Consider the following 17,905-nt stretch of genomic DNA (forward strand, 5'->3'; position numbering starts at 1 on the left):
GTGATGAATCTGACTCCATGTGCTCAGAAGGTTAATTCATTATTTTATAATACTATAATATATTAAAGAATCCTATACTAAAGAATACAGAAAGGATACAGACAGAATGCTAAAAAGATAATAGTGAAAACTCCTGACTCTCTCCAGAGCCCTGACACAGCTTGGCCCTGATTGGCCAAAGAGTGAAAACAACTCACAGCAGAATCCAATGGAACAATCACCTGTGGGTAAACAATCTCCAAACACATTCCACATGTGAGCACAACACAGGAGAAGCAATCAGATAATTATTGTTTTCCTTTTTCACCGAGGCTTCTCAGCTTCCCAGGAGAAGAATCCTGGGTGAGGGGATTTTTCCAGAAAGTGTGAATGCCACAGTAGCCCTGAATTCAAGGGATACAATTCCCTTGGGAGGGGAGGCAGATCTGATCTGATGGCTCATGGCTCAGGTCACATCTCCTGGGCATGCCCTCCTGCTGCCCTCTGGCCTGCATGTGGCCTTGGGGAAGGTTCTGGAATTGCTCCCCAGTGCCTGGTGGCCATTTACCCCGTGGGGACAGCAGTGCTTAGCATGGGGAGGAAAAACACCCGGGGCTGGGTGCCTTGGGCTGCTCCTGGGAGCTGCTGTGCAGGATTCACCCTGTGTGGGGCCCTTGACCTCAGCAGAGCTGAGGCTTGGCAGCCCTCGGTGCCAGCTGTGCAGGGCAGCTCCACCAGCCCAGCCCTTGGTGCCAGCTGTGCCAGGGCAGCTCCACCAGCCCAGCCCTCAGTGCCAGCTGTGCCAGGGCAGCTCCACCAACCCAGCCGTCGGTGCCAGCTGTGCCAGGGCAGCTCCACCAGCCCAGCCCTCGGTGCCAGCTGTGCCAGGGCAGCTCCACCAGCCCAGCCCTTGGTGCCAGCTGTGCCAGGGCAGCTCCACCAGCCCAGCCCTTGGTGCCAGCTGTGCCACTTTCTGTGCCCCATTTCACTGCCCACCCCCTGTGAGGATGGGAACCAGCACCACCAGGAGGGTGAAGGGGCTGTGTGGGCCAAGGGGGCTGGGCTGGCACCTGAGAGACCCTCCCTGGGCATGGGCAGGGCACTGGGCACATCCCTGCTGCTCCTCACCCCCCTTTGTGTCTGTTGGCAGCCGGAGAGAATCAACCCAGAGCTGAACCAGAAGGGATACAGCGTCAAATCTGACATCTGGAGCCTGGGCATCACCATGGTACGGTCACCTGGGGGTCATCTGGGGGTCACCAGGGTCACCTGGGGCTGCCATCACCATGGCAGGGTCACCTGGGGGTCACCAGGGTCACCACTGCTGTCACCTGAGGATCATCATGGTGGGGTCACCTGGGGATCACCATGGTAGAGTCACCTGGGGCTGCCAGAGCTGTCACCAGGGGATCACCAGGGTCATCTGGGGCTGCCAGGGTCACCTGGGGCTGCCATCACCATGGCCGGGTCACTTGGGGATCACCATGGTAGAGTCACCTGGGGCTGCCAGGGCCACCAGGAGTGCTCGGTGTGGCTCGTGGGTTCATTCTCCTGCCCACAGCAGCACTGGTGGCACGGGGTGAGAAGGGGAGGAGCTCAGGCAGGTGGCACAGGGTGAGAAGGGCAGGAGCTCAGGGAGGTTGCACAGGGTGGAAGGGAGGAGCTCAGGCAGGTGGCACAGGGTGAGAAGGGAGGAGCTCAGGCAGGTGGCACAGGGTGGCAGGGGAGGAGCTCAGGCAGGTGGCACAGGGTGAGAAGGGAAGGAGCTCAGGCAGGTGGCACAGGGTGAGAAGGGAGGAGCTCAGGCAGGTGGCACAGGGTGGAAGGGAGGAGCTCAGGCAGGTGGCACAGGGTGAGAAGGGAAGGAGCTCAGGCAGGTGGCACAGGGTGAGAAGGGAGGAGCTCAGGGAGGTGGCCCAGGGTGGAAGGGAGGAGCTCAGGCAGGTGGCACAGGCTGGAATGGAAGGAGCTCAGGCAGGTGGCACAGGGTGAGAAGGGAGGAGCTCAGGCAGGTGGCACAGGGTGGAAGGGAGGAGCTCAGGCAGGTGGCACAGGGTGAGAAGGGAAGGAGCTCAGGCAGGTGGCACAGGGTGAGAAGGGAAGGAGCTCAGGCAGGTGGCACAGGGTGAGAAGGGCAGGAGCTCAGGCAGGTGGCACAGGGTGGAATGGGAGGAGCTCAGGCAGGTGGCACAGGGTGGAAGGGAGGAGCTCAGGCAGGTGGCACAGGGTGGAAGGGAGGAGCTCAGGCAGGTGGCACAGGGTGAGAAGGGAGGAGCTCAGGCAGGTGGCACAGGCTGGAGGGGAGGAGCTCAGGCAGGTGGCACAGGGTGGCAGGGGAGGAGCTCAGGCAGGTGGCACAGGCTGGAAGGGAGGAGCTCAGGCAGGTGGCACAGGGTGGAATGGAAGGAGCTCAGGCAGGTGGCCCGGGCTGGAGGGGAAGGAGCTCAGGCAGGTGGCACAGGGTGGAAGGGAGGAGCTCAGGCAGGTGGCCCGGGCTGGAGGGGAAGGAGCTCAGGCAGGTGGCCCGGGCTGGAGGGAAGGAGCAGGAGGGAGGAGCCGCGGTGTCAGCCCTGCAGCCGCGGAGCTGCCGGGAGATGGCAGCATGGGCTAAGGCAGGATGGCTGCACAGCCCGCACTCACAGAGGGAGCAGGGACGGGGGGGATCCCAGGCAGTGTTTTGGGGAACCCATCTGCTCCCAAAGCCCAGTTTGCTGTGCAGGGTGGGGCTGGTTGAGCTGGCAGCCGTTCCCAGGGATGACAGGGCTGGCCTGTGGAGCTGCCTGGGGTTCCTCCTGTTTGCTGGGGGGGATGAGCAATGTGCTGTGCTGAGGAAATCATGGAATCCCACAATGGTTTGTGTTGCAAGGGGCCTTAAAGATCATCCCATTCCACCCCCTGTCATGGACAGCAACAGCTTCTACTACCCCAGGCTGCTCCAAGTCCTGTCCAGCCTGGCCTTGGGCACTTCCAGAGATCCAGGGGCAGCCACAGCTGCTCTGGGCACCTGTGCCTCACCACCCTCACAGGAAACAACCCCCTCCTAATATTTTCTGCTCCCCTTCTGATCTATATCTCTCTTCTTTTAGTTCCAAACCAGTCCCCCTTGCTCCATCACTGTTTGCCCATGTAAAATGTCCCTCTCCCACCTTTGTGGAATCCCCCTTTAGGCACTGCAAGGGGGGGTCTAAAATCTCCTTGCAACGTTCCCATCTCCAGGCTGAACAACCCCATTTGTGTGGAGCCACAAAACCACACCCAGGGTGGGCATGGGGTCATTCCAAACCCATGGAGTGGGTGGGTGGGTGGCTGTGAGGTGTCCCCCTCCTGACAGAGCCATCCCAAACCTGTGGGGTGAGTGGCTGTGGGGTGTGCAAGGGGCTCTAAGCTCTCCTTGGTACATTCCCATCTTCAGGCTGACCAACCCCATTTGTGTGGAGCCACAAACCCCCCCAGGGTGGGCATGGGGTCATCCCAAACCCCTGGAACAGTCAGGGGCCGTGGGGTGTCCCCTGTCCTGACAGGGCCATCCCAAACCCCTGGGGTGGCTGTGGGGTGTGTCCCCTCCTGACAGGGCCATCCCAGGCCCCTGGGCTGGTGGCAGGGGGGTGTCCCCTGTCCTGACAGGGCCATCCCAAGCCCATGGATGGGTGGGTGGCTGTGAGGTGTCCCCTCCTGAGTGTCCTGTGTGTTGCAGATCGAGCTGGCCATCCTGCGCTTCCCCTACGACTCCTGGGGCACCCCCTTCCAGCAGCTCAAGCAGGTGGTGGAGGAGCCCTCACCACAGCTCCCAGCAGAGAGGTTCTCAGCAGAGTTCGTCGATTTTACCTCGCAATGGTAACAATTCCCCTCTTCCCCCTCTCTTTGCTTGGCCCTGCTCACCCTCAGCACGTCCCCACAGGCAGCTCTGAGCCCCAGTTCTGGGCAGAACCTTCCCTGTGCCCTCGTGCCTGGCACACAGCAGTGTGGGGAGTCTGTCTGAGGGGGTTTGGGAGGGGCACAGGGGGTTCAGGAGGGGCACAGGGGGTTCAGGAGGCTTCTGGCTCTGAGTGTGGAGGGACAGCAGGGTGTGAAATGGCTGTGTCCTGTCTGGGGGGATGTCACAGGAGGGACAGCCACAATACACAGAGTGCCACCATACAACCTCAGAAAGCTTCAACCCATGCAGAGAAACACCAGAAGGCTTCAAGCATCCTTGTTGTTGTTTAGCCCAACCTTTTGCACCCCTGATGTTCCCGCACTGCCCCTGTGTGCCCTCTGCTCCCTTGGGTGGTTGCTCAGCACACCTGGGCACTCCATGGCTCATTGCTGTCAGTGCTGCTCACCTGCTGCTCACAGCTGCACCCACTGGGGATGGGGCTGGGCCACAGCCCCACTGCCAGTGACCCCAAACTGTGCCACACACAGCCCAGTGACCCCAAACTGTGCCACACACAGCCCCAGTGACCCCAAACTGTGCCACACACAGCCCAGTGACCCCAAACTGTGCCACACACAGCCCCACTGCCAATGACCCCAAACTGTGCCACCCTCATCCCAATGGCCCCAAACTGTGCCACACACAGCCCAGTGACCCCAAACTGTGCCACACACAGCCCCACTGCCAATGACCCCAAACTGTGCCACACACAGCCCCACTGCCAATGACCCCAAACTGTGCCACCCTCATCCCAATGACCCCAAACTGTGCCACACACAGCCCCAATGACCCCAAACTGTGCCACACACAGCCCCATCCCAATGACCCCAAACTGTGCCACACACAGCCCAGTGACCCCAAACTGTGCCACACACAGCCCCATCCCAGTGACCCCAAACTGTGCCACACACAGCCCCATCCCAGTGACCCCAAACTGTGCCACGCACAGCCCCAGCCCCAATTAGCACAGTGTGGCACACACAGCCCCATCCCAATTATCACAAGCTGTGTGCACAGCCCCATCCCCATCTCCCCAGACTGTGTTCCTGCAGGGACACAGCTCTGAGGGCAGGTTTTGCCCCGTGCTGGCCCCCTCTGCCCAGTCCCTGTCCCTCTCTTCATGCCCTGGGGCTGCTGCTGTGCTTTCCCCAGCCCTGGCAGTAGCAGCAGGAGGATTTGGCTGTGCTGTAGGACAGGGCTGGAGCAGCCCTGCACAGGGAACTCAGCCCCTGCCCTCACTGTGGCTCCCTGCAGGGCTGGGTGTTCCAGGAAAGCCCCAAAATGCCACCCAGCCCAGTGCCAGGCTGTGCCACAAAGGATGGCAGATGGACAAACAGAAATGTGAGACTGTTGTGAGCTGCCAGCACCAGGGCCAGGGCTCTGCTGTGCCCCAGGGAGGAGCTGTCAGCTGCTGCTGCCTGGGGACTCTCAGTACCCGTGTTTAGATTCTTCAGAGTCGTGTTCCAGCCTGTTTCCATGTCCCTGAGCCCAGCTGCTCAGCTCCTGCCCCACGCTGGGACCGTGCTCACGGGGCTCTGAGGATGAGGGAAGAGACGAGGATCTGACTCCGTGTTTCAGAAGGCTTGGTTTATTATTTTATGATATATATTACATTAAAAGTATACTAAAAGAATAGAAGAAAGGGTTTCAGCAGAAGGCTGGCTAAGAATAGAATAAAAAAGAATGATAACAAAGGATGGTGGCTCAGACTCTCTGTCTGAGCCAGCTGGGCTGTGATTGGCCATTAATTAGAAACAACCAACATGGGCCAATCAGAGATGCACCTGTTGCATTCCACAGCAGCAGATAACCATTGGTTACATTTTGTTCCTGAGGCCTCTCAGCTTCTCAGGAGCAGAAATCCTAAGGAAAGGATTTTCCATGAAAGATGTCAGTGACACCACGCTGGGGACACCTGCCCTGCCCACTGTGCCCTGGCTCTGGGGGAGCTGCCTTGGAAAATCCCTCCCACAAGGTGCCCCCCATTCTTGCCAAGCCCACGCTGAGGATTTGGAGCAGCTGCTGTTCCTCCAACAGTGCTGCTGGCTCTGCTGCTTCCCTGTTGTGCCAGGCAGGCTGCTCCTCTCTGGGGATTTGCTTTTCCAAGCTCTGTGTCCTGCATCTCGGGCTGTGGCTGCTTTAGGATTTACATCCACAGCCACTCTGGTGATTCCTGTCTTTGCAAATCCTGTCCTTCAGGATCACTGGAGATCCCTGACTGCCAGCAGAGTGGCATGGGCTTGGAATGGTGAACTTGGCACCAGTTTTGTGCAGAGGGCTTGGAATGGTGAACTTGGCACCAGTTTTGTGCAGAGGGCTTGGAATGGTGAACTCGGCACCAGTTTTGTATAAAGGACTTGGAATGGTGAACTTGGCACCAGTTTTGTGCAAAGGGCTTGGAATGGTGAACTTGGCACCAGTTTTGTATAAAGGGCTTGGAATGGTGAACTTGGCACCAGTTTTGTGCAAAGGGCTTGGAATGGTGAACTTTGCACCAGTTCTGTGTTATTGGGGTCTGGGAATTCCTTGTGACACCAAAGCAGGTCACAGTCACTCTGTATCAAGGCTGGCTTAGGACTGTGTTTATTCATCTTCTGCCTGATGTCTGATCAGCTGTAGGCACTGCAGGAAGGTCCTGGGATATCTGAGTCAGGATCACATCCCAATATAACTCTTCATTCCTGAAAATTTACATTGATTTCAGTAACTTATCACCAGATTTCCTGCTATTAGTGACCTGGGCATGAATTGGTTTTGTAGAGGGTCTAAATTAAGGGAATTGCACCAAATCTGGACACAGCTAACCTTCAAATTCACCTTGTCTTGGCTGGGGCTGCTCCTGAGCTGGGAGGATGTGACACATCCCGAACCTTCGGGCCGGCGATATTGGCACGTACGGGCCCCGGGTTCCTCTGTTCATTCACAACATGACACTAAACACGAGCCCTCTACACACAGCAAGCAGGAAATATCTATTCAGTGTGTGTCCTCTGCTTCCTCTGGGCCCCAGCAAATCCTAGCAGAGGTTCTCACTTTTGTTTTGCTCAGTGTGACACCTTTTCCCCGCCACCGCCGCGTACGTGTGCGAAGATCTTTTCAAGTTGCTCCAAGTTTCTTTCCCCTAAATACACTGCCAGGAAGTGAGTAGAGATTACGTCCTGTCTTTTAAAAAGCTATTTTCTGCTGGAGGGAAACCAAAATAACTTCCAGCTACAACCCTCCAGGGCCATCTGTTGTAGGAGAGGAGAAAAAAAGGATGTCCCATGGAAGCGTCCCCGCTGATAACAGCATGGTGATAAACAAACAGCTGGGCACGTGCTCTGCAGCCACTCAGTCACTGCTCCCAGGCACAGCTCAGAGCCTCAGTCCTTCCCTGAGTCACTGGCCTGCTGGAGAGCACCCAAACTCCCACTTGTGCCTGGCCCCCAGCAAGAGGCAGCGTTTTGAGTGGTGGTTTTGGTGGCTCCAGGTCTCTCGGTGGACCTTGAGCTCTTCTACCCAGCACTGTCCCTGTCCTCAAGGCCTAAATTGTTTCCTCAGCATGGAGAAGTAGCTGAACTTGTTCTGCAGAGTCTTTAAACCCTAATTTGGTCATGGTGTTATCTTATTGCAGATAGAATGTCAATTCTAATTTTTGTTTTTTTCTCTCCCCAATTAAAGCTTGAAGAAGAATTCCAAAGAACGGCCAACATACCCAGAGCTTATGGTGAGTGTGGCTGCATCAAGCAGTGTGTTCAGAGCTGGAGAGGGTCACAGTGAGGTGCTGAAGGCAGAGATTCCAATACTGATGGGGTTTTGGGCTGCTTTGCATCTCTTTTTTCACACCAGATGGGAGAATTGTGACATTGGGAGGGTGGCTGCAAAGCAGAGATGCTCTTTGAAATCTCAGCCAGCTGCTTTTCCACCTTTTTTGGAAATCAAGGGAGAAAATACATGTTAAAGCAGGTCATGGACAAGAATGAGGCTGTGAAGAATCAGTTGGTGAGGCTCAAATCCTTCTGTGGCGTTTGTGTGATCAACTCCAGCTCCTCAGTGTGCCCCAGGTGCTCCACAGCAGCTGCAGGAGCCCGGTGGCCAACGGGGCTTTGCTGCCCTGGTGCTTTGGAGAGGAGGATTTTGGACAGAATAATTCCTGGATGTTGGGGACAGGGATGAGTCTGTGACTAATAACTCCAGTTATTGAATTTCATCTGCTGCCTAGAGACTGTTTACTGGGAGGGATAACTGAGGAGTAACCAAGGAGGAAAATGCCAATAAAGGCTGGCGACAGGGGAAATGCAGGGCACTGCTCTGGGCTGCAGCTGGCAAGAACAGATTTTTCTGCTTGGGCTCCAGAGTTTCATGGCCTCCCCTTCTCTCCTGACTTTCTGGTATTGATCCTGGTGCTCCTAAAGGCTGGTAAAAAGCAGGAGAGCTCAGAAAGTTGATGTTTCACTCCTGCGGGCATTTAATCCTTTTTAACTCTCACACAACTCACAGCTTTCTAAAAGCAGGGAAGTGCCTAAATTTGTTATTTCTGAAGATCCTGACCCTGCATTCCCACCCCTGTCCAGTCTCAGTGTCAAGATCACCTGGATTAAGGGTGGAAAGTGCTGAGGGATTTCTTTAGGCACTCATATTCCCTACCCCACAATTTTGGGATGTACACTCTGCCACCAGAGGGTCAGACCCATCACCACCTCACACCTCCTGCTCAGAGGGCAGAAGGGGCAGGTTTAAGGTGGTTTTTACCTGCAAGTCATGCTGGAAATCCACCACCCTGAGCTGTAAGCAGTGAATAATTCCCGTGGCATTTGGTGCTGGGCCCTGTAATGCAATTAAACTATAAATAGATCTGATTGACACACAGCTTGCCCCAGACTGGTTTCAAACAAAGAGAGGCCTGAGATTTATGGCTTTTCTTTTAAAAAAACCCCAAAACTTTATTTTTTTGGGGGCTATATCATTGAATAAATCCATCTGTATATTTTAAGCAAACTTCTGAACTTTGCCAAATGGCCTTTTATCAAGAAAGGTTCACTGAAGCAGCTCTGTCTGCTGCAGCATTAATACCCATTGGCAAGGGAGTGCATTTCTATTGAATTAGCTTCTTGGATCACCCCTGCAGAGTACCTCAATGCTGTGGTATTTTATGGCTGACATGGATGTTGTGAGGTCCTGTGGTTGAGGGTTGCTGTTCTGTTGGGGTTTTTTCCTCTCTCTCACAGCATTAAGTTGTGGTGCTGGATTGGACTTGTCATGTAGACCAAGACTGCTCCCTTGCTTTCCTGTGGGATTGAGGTTTCTCATGGAAAATGTGACTCTGTGCTATCTTGAGCATCAGGAAAGCTGATAGGGGTGCTTAATTTCATTTAAAAACCCCCTTTCCTCAGGTGAAGTGGAGCATGAAACTACTGTGGCAGTGGTGGCCTGCACAGCCTGCCTGGCACGGGGCTCTGTGCCACCCCTGGCACATTATCTGGGTGTTTCCAGGCTGTGCCCTGGGTGTCCCTTCAGTGGGGAAGGAGGAAAGGTTGACAGGAAAGCCTCACAGATCTGTGTGCTGGGCAGAAAGATTTTTGAATGTGGAGTCTGATGGAGGAATGGAGATGGAAGCAAGTTTTGATATAGAAGAAAAGAATTGCTGAGCCAGCCCTGCTGGATAACCAAGGAGGCAAAGGGTATTTTATGTTAGTTAGAAGGGGATTTTATGACTCAGAGCAAAGGATAAACCCACCCCAAACAAGAAGATGTTTTTACCAAGCAGAAAGAGAGCACAGGCAAACAAGGCAGCAAATGTGGCAAGGAGAAAAAAGGTCTCAGAATTTTCCACTGCAAGAAAACTGAAAAACAACTTCCAGCTTGAACTGTGATGTACTGACTGTTAGTGATTGGAGAACAGTGACATGAATATGGTAATTATAGGAGTTATGATAGGCCATAGATAAAAGTTAAGGTATGGATTGGTTCTACTGCATGAAGATGCTCAGCAAAGAAAATTATAGAATGCATTGTAACCAAAAGAAAAGTTTATAATGCAATGTAACCAAAAGAAAAGTATAGAATGCAATGTAACCAAAAGAAAAGTATAGAATGCATTGCAACCAAAAGAAAAGTTTATAATGCAATGTAACCAAAAGAAAAGTATAGAATGCAATGTAACCAAAAGAAAATTATAGAATGCAATGTAACCAAAAGAAAAGTTTATAATGCAATGTAACCAAAAGAAAAGTATAGAATGCATTGCAACCAAAAGAAAAGTTTATAATGCAATGTAACCAAAAGAAAAGTATAGAATGCAATGTAACCAAAAGAAAATTATAGAATGCAATGTAACCAAAAGAAAAGTTTATAATGCAATGTAACCAAAAGAAAAGTATAGAATGCATTGTAACCAAAAGAAAAGTATAGAATGCATTGCAACCAAAAGAAAAGTATAGAATGCAGTGTGACCAAAAGAAAATTATAAAATATATTGTAACCAAAAGAAAAGTATAGAATGCATTGTTACCAAAAGAAAAGTATAGAATGCAATGTAACCTAAAACTGAGCTATTCCTATGTTAATAGCCATGGGCATTATGACAATTCCTAGAATTGGAAAATCTCTGCCCACCTAAGGAAAGATGTCGTGGATGTTTCAGAACTAAATCCTGCTTTCAAAATTGTTGCTTGAGATTCATTTCTCCTCATGTTTTGCAGATTCTTGGTGGCTGTCTTGGCTAATAGCCCTCCCAGCTGTTCTTGCACCTCCCAGACTTGCTGTGGGAGTCCTTTCATGCTCTAGAAGAACAAGTTAACAGCCTCCCCATCCCACCTCTTTACGTTTTTGCACAAGCCCAGACACCCCTGAGCTTTGATATGAAAAATCCTTGGTCCTAGCAGTGTTTCATCCCACCTACTCTGCCACCTTTGGGACATTTTTTTTTGGTTTGCATTACTGGGCTAACATGAAGCAAAATGTGTCATTAATTATTAGGCGAGCAAAGCCATGAGGCTTCTTCTCTTTTGTAACCAAAAGAAAAGTATAAAATGCAATGTAACCAAAAGAAAAGTATAAAATGCACTGTAACCAAAACCAAAGGGTCTCCAGGCCTGCCTGCAGCTGGAGCTGACAGCTGTGGGCACAGCTCTGTCACCCACCACCCTGGGCTGCTGTAACCTCTTGGAGGGAATAAACTGCATTTTGTATACATTAAACTGCATTTTGTATACAATAAGCTGCATTTTGGAGAGCCCCTGGAGTCCCACACCCCTCATTTAGGCTCTCACAGGGTGTGAAAGCAGGGATGTCATGCTGGGATTATAACAAGACATTGGGGTCACCTCAGAGTTACTCAGGACACTTCAATTCCTGTGACTGTCTGACCTAGGGAGACCTCAAGTTTTGCCTGGATCTTTGCCTCAGCCCATTCCAGCCCTGTTTCCCACATAATTGTGCTTCCTCTCCCTTACTGGAGTGTCTTTGGATCACTTCCCAGCCACTCTGAGCTGCCTCATCTGTGACTTTCCACTCAAGCCCACCTTGAAAAATCTCTTTTCTTTGCTCTTCTTCTCCCTCCACTTGGCCACTGCCAGGAAACAGCCAATGCTGAGGGGCAGCTTGGAAAAACCCTGGAAACCCCAAATTACCTTTAAAAATCTGACTTGAAATGAGAGGACTGGAAATCAAAGCCTTGTACAGAGCAGAGATCACTGTGAGCCCTGCAGGGCCCTGGCTGCCTTTTGGTTCCCTCTGACCCCCTCCATACAAATAAATCCAATTATCTGCCAGGACAGTGGGTGTCAAGCAGGATTTTGGGGGTTTTTAGGTGGGATCTCAGCTTGGTGTGTGTCTGAACCAACCAAACTGAATTTCTGGTCCTGGTGGAGAGGGGTTTTGATGCTCTGGGTGGGATTGGGTTGTGTTTTTCCTCCTCACCCATATTTTTCCATTGGTGCTGAAATGTCAGCAGGGTTTTCTGGCAGGCTGTCTCCCCATGTTGGTCAGGGTGAAGTGGTTAAACACACAAGAGGGGCTGGTTTTCCAGTTGGGGTGGCTTTCCTGTGTGCAGGAGCCTCTCCTGCTCTGAGGAGGGGCAGCTCAGGGAGGAAATGAGGCTCAGGAGTCGCCAGAGGGTAAAAATACACAGACAGAGCTGAGGGAAAACCACTGCAGCCAGCAAGGTTTGCCCTGCTCCAGCTGGATGGGTAACCATGGGCTGTCTGGGGGGTGTTTTGGGGCACATGGAGAGGGTTTTCTAAGCCTCCCTTTTTCCTCCAGAGCTGCCTACTCAGCTCTGCCAGCCAGGGCAGGGTTTGGGGGAATCCAGCCTGCTCCAGCTGGATGGGTAACCAAGGGCTGGAAGGTGTTTTTGGGGCACATGGAGAGGGTTTTCTAAGCCTCCTTTTTTCCTCCAGAGCTGCCCACTGAGCTCTATCAGCCAGGACAGGGTTTGGGGGAATCCAGCCTGCTCCAGCTGGGTGGGTACCCATGGGCTGGAAGGTGTTTTTGGGGCACATGGAGAGGGTTTTCTAAGCCTCCCTTTTTCCTCCAGAGCTGCCCACTGAGCCCTGCCAGCCAGGGCAGGGTCTGGGGGGTATCGAGGGGGGCATCACAATTATTCCATGGAGCAGCCCTTGTGCTCCCTGATTTTCTCAGCTGTAAAAACCCAATATTACGATGCTAAGGACAAAACCTTCTTCACTGTCTATAGAGGATTGTCTGCAAAGCTTTTATGCTCATTGTGGTGAATAATAAACTTTGCTGTTTTCCTCTCTCTTTGCTTTCCCAGCAACATCCTTTCTTCACCCTGCACGAATCCAAAGAGACAGACGTCGCCTCTTTTGTCAAGCTCATCCTGGGAGACTGAGAACTGGACTTGGAAAAGAATTGCCCTTCTGTGGACTGGTGGGTGCAGGGGAGGGGCACGTGGCAGGACTTGTCATGCAAGCACCAACAGAAAGTGTTTTGTTTTGCTTTGGTTTGGTTTTATTCTGAGAAACCCCCTCCTCGCCCGAGTTTTTTGAAAGGGTTCTTTGGTATCCATAGTGACATAGAACGAGCTGGTTAGTGGAAATGAATTTTAATAAGGTTGGTAACCTTAAAACAAAAAGAAAAACAAAACAACAACAACAGCAAAATATTTTTTTTTTGAATGAGTGATTTACATATTTAATGACAGTCGAGGTTCCTCTTCCTAACTTGCTCCTCATCCCCCTTCCCTTCCCCTTGAACCAGAATTTGCTTTGTCATGGTAATAGGTGCTATGGTAGTCATGAAGTTGTATGTAGATTTATATTTTGTCCCTTCCATTATTTTAATATTTATGTTAAGTGCTTGATGGAATAGATTTCTGTTTTATATGAGGATGAGTGCGTGGTGATGATGATGATGATGATGATGATGATGATGATGCAAAATGAGGCCACAGCAAGCAGCACTTGTAGGGCTTTGCTGGGGAATAGGTGTCTGAGAGGAGGAGAGAGCAGAGGAGAAGTGTCCCTGTTGTGGAATACATTTAATGTGCATCATAAAAGGAATTGATGAGCAAGACTTGCAGCTCAGCTGCTCAAGCTGTGCCGGGGAGGAAGGCCCTGGTGTCCCCTGTGTCACCTCCAGACACACACTCTGAGTCCAGCTGTGCTTCCCAGCCCCATCCCACCCCCTGCCCTGCTGGAGAGGCAGGCTGGGAGCTCTGGAGTCCCTGGGACAAGGGGAGGGGAGGAAGGAGGTTGTCAGAGAAGTTGCACAAAGAGGAGGAGGAGGAGGAGGAGGAGGCTGCCCTGGTCCGTGCCCGCCTGCCCAGCAGCGTTGCAGTGCCCGAGGCTCCCTTGGGCTGGGGATGAGCTGCTTTGGGCCTCAGTGGGAGCCGCTGTCTCCTCCTGGGGTGGGACAGGGTGCACAGGGTGTGACACACCTGAAGGATGGGATGGTTTAGTGCTGCTTTCCAGGGCTCCTGGCACTGCTTTGGCAGCGATCCCTCCCTGCTGGCCGCAGGGTCTGGGAGTGCCAGCGCTGCCAGGAGCCCCTTCTGGAGCTTGGACTGGGCTGTGTCAGCCCCAGATGGGCTCCACCAGCAGCACTGGGCTCTGCCCCAGCTGCACGTGGGAGCTGCAGCCTGGGAAACCACGCAGGGACAGCACAGCCCACCCTGCCCAGGAGCTCCCTGCTGCTGGCCAGGCCCTGGGGACAAACGGGGGCAGGAGAAGGAGGCTGGGGAGGTGGGACAGGAGCTGGAGGTTGCTCTGCCCTGCAGTCAGTCACTGTGTGAGCAGGGGCTCTGTGAGTGTTGCTGAGCCCAGGTGAGGCTGCTGGCTCCAGGTTAATGCTGCTTTGAGCCACACCTGCCTGAGCTCCTCTGCCTTTGCCCTGGCTCCTTCCCCCAGCCCTGCACTGGGGCCTCCTGTGCACTGTGGGCGGCTGCACAAGTGCCTCGTGCCCCTGCCCGCGCTTCCATCCCCACCCCTGGCTGGGGCACGGCCCCTCAGAGCCAGGTGTGAGCAGAAACACACCCTGCCCTGCAGTGCTGCACCTGTGAGCAATGGCATTGCAACCCTGCCCTGCAGTGCTGCACCTGTGAGCAATGGCATTGCACCCTGCCCTGCAGTGCAATGCAGAAACACACCCTGCCTGCAGTGCTGCACCTGTGAGCCATGGCATTGCACCCTGCCCTGCAGTGCTGTACCTATGAACAATGGCATTGCAACCCTGCCCTGCAGTGCTGCACCTGTGAGCCATGGCATTGCAACCCTGCCTGCAGTTCTGCACCTGTGAGCAATGGCATTGCACCCTGCCTGCAGTGCTGCACCTGTGCAGGGTGTCATGGAGCCCTGCCCTGCAGTGCTGGACCTGTGCAGGTGTCACTGACCCTGTGCAGGTGTCATTGAACCTGTGCAGGTGTCATTTCACCCATCCTGTAGTGCTCAACCTGTTCACAATGTCACTGAATGTGTGCAGGTGTCACTGAACCTGTTCACAATGTCACTGACCCTGTAGAGGATGTCACCAAATGTGTGCAGGTGCCACTGGCCCTGTGCAGGTGCCACTGGCCCTGTGCAGGTGTCACTGGCCCTGTGCAGGTGTCATTTCACCCCACTCTGCCAGGGCAGCAGCTCCAGGCTCTGCTGGTGCAGGTCGGAACAGCCTGAGGGGATTTTGGGAAGGGATCCCCTGGCAGGGCAGCATTCAGAGCAGGGCTCTGGGGTGGTGGTGGCACCTCCAGTGCTGGGGACATGCCAGCCCTTCAGAGAGGCACACAATGAGTGACACTGCCAGGGCCTGGGCTGCCACTGTCATTGCCACCTCAGGCTGGGGTGTCTGGCACTGTCACTGCCACTGCCACCACAGCCTGGGGAGCTGCAGCTCTGCCCTGGGCTGGTACTGGCACTGTCATTGTCACTGTCACAGGCTGGGGTGTCTGGCACTGTCAGTGCCACTGCCACCTCAGGCTGGGGTGTCTGGCACTGTCACTGCCACTGTCACCACAGTCTGGGGTGTCTGACACTGCCACTGTCACTGCCACCACAGCCTGGGGTGTCTGGCACTGTCACTGCCACTGTCACAGGCTGGGGAGCTGCAGCTCTGCCCTGGGGCTGCCACTGGCACTGTCACTGTCACTGTCACAGGCTGGGGTGTCTGGCACTGTCACTGGCACTGTCACTGGCACTGTCACAGCCTGGGGTGTCTGGCACTGCCACTGTCACTGCCACCTCAGGCTGGGGTGTCTGGCACTGGCACTGTCACTGACACTGGCACTGACACTGTCACTGTCACCTCAGCCTGGGGAGCTGCAGCCCTGCCCTGGGCTGGCACTGACACTGTCACTGCCACTGTCACAGCCTGGGGTGTCTGGCACTGTCACTGGCACTGTCACAGCCTGGGGAGCTGCAGCTCTGCCCTGGGCTGGCACTGACACTGCCACTGTCACTGGCACTGTCACTGTCACAGCCTGGGGAGCTGCAGCCCTGCCCTGGGCTGGCACTGGCACTGACACTGTCACTGTCACAGCCTGGGGAGCTGCAGCCCTGCCCTGGGCTGGCACTGACAGGCAGGGCAGCATTTCTGGCATTTCTCCATGCTGCTGCAGAGCAGGGGCTCGCAGAGGGCTGGCAGGAATCAGGATGCCATTCCCAGGTCATTGGGGCTTTAGGGAGGAGGTTCCCCTTGCTCAGCCCTGCCCCAGGAGCCTGCCCAGCCCTCGGGGAAGGACAAGCTCCACGTCCCAGCCTGTGCCCAGGGGAACCTTTCAGGTTACATTTTGTGGCGGGTGAAACACGAGGATGTTTTACTTCACAGTGTAATTTTAAGAGGCCTGGCCTGGCTCATGATCTGCCCTCTCATATTCCATGGTGTGTGTGTGTGTGTGTTTTTGCTCTCTCTCACTTTCTCAGAGTCACAGAGCTGTTTTGATTGATTGTCCTCAGCTGCAGCTGAAAGTCCAGCCAGCCAGTTTATAGACTTGGTTCCAGCATCAATTCTCACTTTGAAAAACATGACATTTAAAACCACCCTTTGGTTTTCCTACATATGGATCTGATGCTTTTGTTCAAGATTGTTTTTGCTGCTTTTCCCCTGCAATATAAGTCTGATTTGGACACCACATCTCCTTGACCTCAGAGCACCTTCATTTCAGTGCCATGGTAATTGACAGGTTGAATTTATGAGACACTGTCAGGGCTCAGTATTAATAGCAGATATTAATGTCACCAGCGTTTTCCAATGGAGAATTAATGGCAGTGTTGTCTGTAACCCTCTGAAAGGATTCCTCCCTGCCTCCACACAGGCCCTGCTTTTCTGCTTTCTGCTCTAATCCCTTGGTTTTAATGACATTACAATAGGGCACTCAGCAAATCCTCCCCTCCCCTTCCCTGCTCCTGCTCCACGCCTTTGCTCCTTTCCAAGGGGTTTGTGTGAGCCCAGAGTAAGCGTGGAGCTGTGGGAGGGTGGGAGGTGCTGGGAGAGTGCCCAGTGCTGAGGGGAGCTGTCCCTGCCTCCCTCGTGGTGGACACAAAGCTTGGCCTGACCCAGGAATTCCTTAGAGAGAAGCCTGAGCTCAGGGAGGAGAGGCAGGCACTCCTGTGTGCCTCAGAGCCCTGCTGGGCTGCAGGATGAGGCTCAGGCTCTTCTCTCTGCTGTTTAATTGGCACCTCTGTCAAGATGAAAAGCCTTTGGTTGCTGCTCAGGTTCTTTGTTTGGCCAAGAAACCTTTCCTGAGAGCCTGGCCCCCTGAACGGCCCAGGGATGGAGGATTAGGGATGTTCTTCACCCAGGTGTTGTGTGCTCACCCAGCACAGGGTGTGGGATTGCCCCACACTGGGTTTTTAGAGAAGCAGGTCTCAAATGCCATCAATCTGAAAGAGCCCCAAAGGCAGGGGGCAGAGAGAGAGCAGAGCTGCTGGGGGCTGTGGCTTTGCAGGGCAGGGAGGGCCTCTCCAGGCTGCCAGAGCCCCAGGGACCCCAGGTGTGATGTCCCTCTTCCTCCTCCTCCTCCTCCTCCTCCTCCTCCTCCTCCTCCTCCTCCTCCTCCTCCCCTCACTGCACAGCCCCTGCAGTCTCCAGGATGCTGCAGGCCTTGCCATGGTGGAGCTCTGAGGTGTCACTGGTAGCAAAGATGTTTTCTGTGTCCCCAGGAGCCCTTTGGACCCTTCAGTCTGAAAGAGGAGCTGGAGGGCATTTTCTGGTTGCTGTTTTTAACCACCAGGTTCATGCTGCTGCACTGGGTGCAATGCCCATCTTTCCTGGAGTTCTTCCAGGTGTACAAACCTTGACACAGATATCTCTGTACTGTATTTCTCTGCTTTTCCCTGACTTTTGATGAGTTTACTGGTGACAAAGAGGCAACTCTGACTTGTTGAAGAGGTGGAACTTCATGTCTGGAGGCAGGTGTGTGATGCAGGAGGGAGTTGATGGGTCCCTACTTGAAAAAATCTCTAAACAACAAAAATCTCAATTCTCAACCCTGCTGCACCTTGTCCAGGTGGGAAGGGGCTGAGGGCACAGCCTCAGCTGGGGTTTCTCCATGCTGGTGTGTACCTGCACATTTCCCTTCTT

General features: G+C 53.7%; 1 protein-coding gene across 2 annotated transcripts in view; it reads left to right on the forward strand.

Moving 5' to 3' along the window:
* MAP2K6 (mitogen-activated protein kinase kinase 6) overlaps positions 1–17,905 on the forward strand; it is an 80,399-nt gene that overhangs the window by 41,219 nt on the left and 21,275 nt on the right. Inside the window, exons 9-12 of one of the 2 annotated variants that reach the window (XM_077188419.1) lie at positions 1,130–1,207; positions 3,674–3,813; positions 7,556–7,601; positions 12,648–12,763. In XM_077188419.1, coding sequence (XP_077044534.1) covers positions 1,130–1,207; positions 3,674–3,813; positions 7,556–7,601; positions 12,648–12,725 — 342 coding nt within the window. In that variant the 3' untranslated portion in view covers positions 12,726–12,763. Of the gene's footprint in view, positions 1–1,129; positions 1,208–3,673; positions 3,814–7,555; positions 7,602–12,647; positions 13,223–17,905 lie in introns of those variants that run through there. The other variant, XM_077188418.1, reaches the window with a different exon arrangement.

The sequence above is a fragment of the Agelaius phoeniceus genome, chromosome 19, assembly GCF_051311805.1.
Source record: "Agelaius phoeniceus isolate bAgePho1 chromosome 19, bAgePho1.hap1, whole genome shotgun sequence".
Taxonomy (NCBI): domain Eukaryota; kingdom Metazoa; phylum Chordata; class Aves; order Passeriformes; family Icteridae; genus Agelaius; species Agelaius phoeniceus.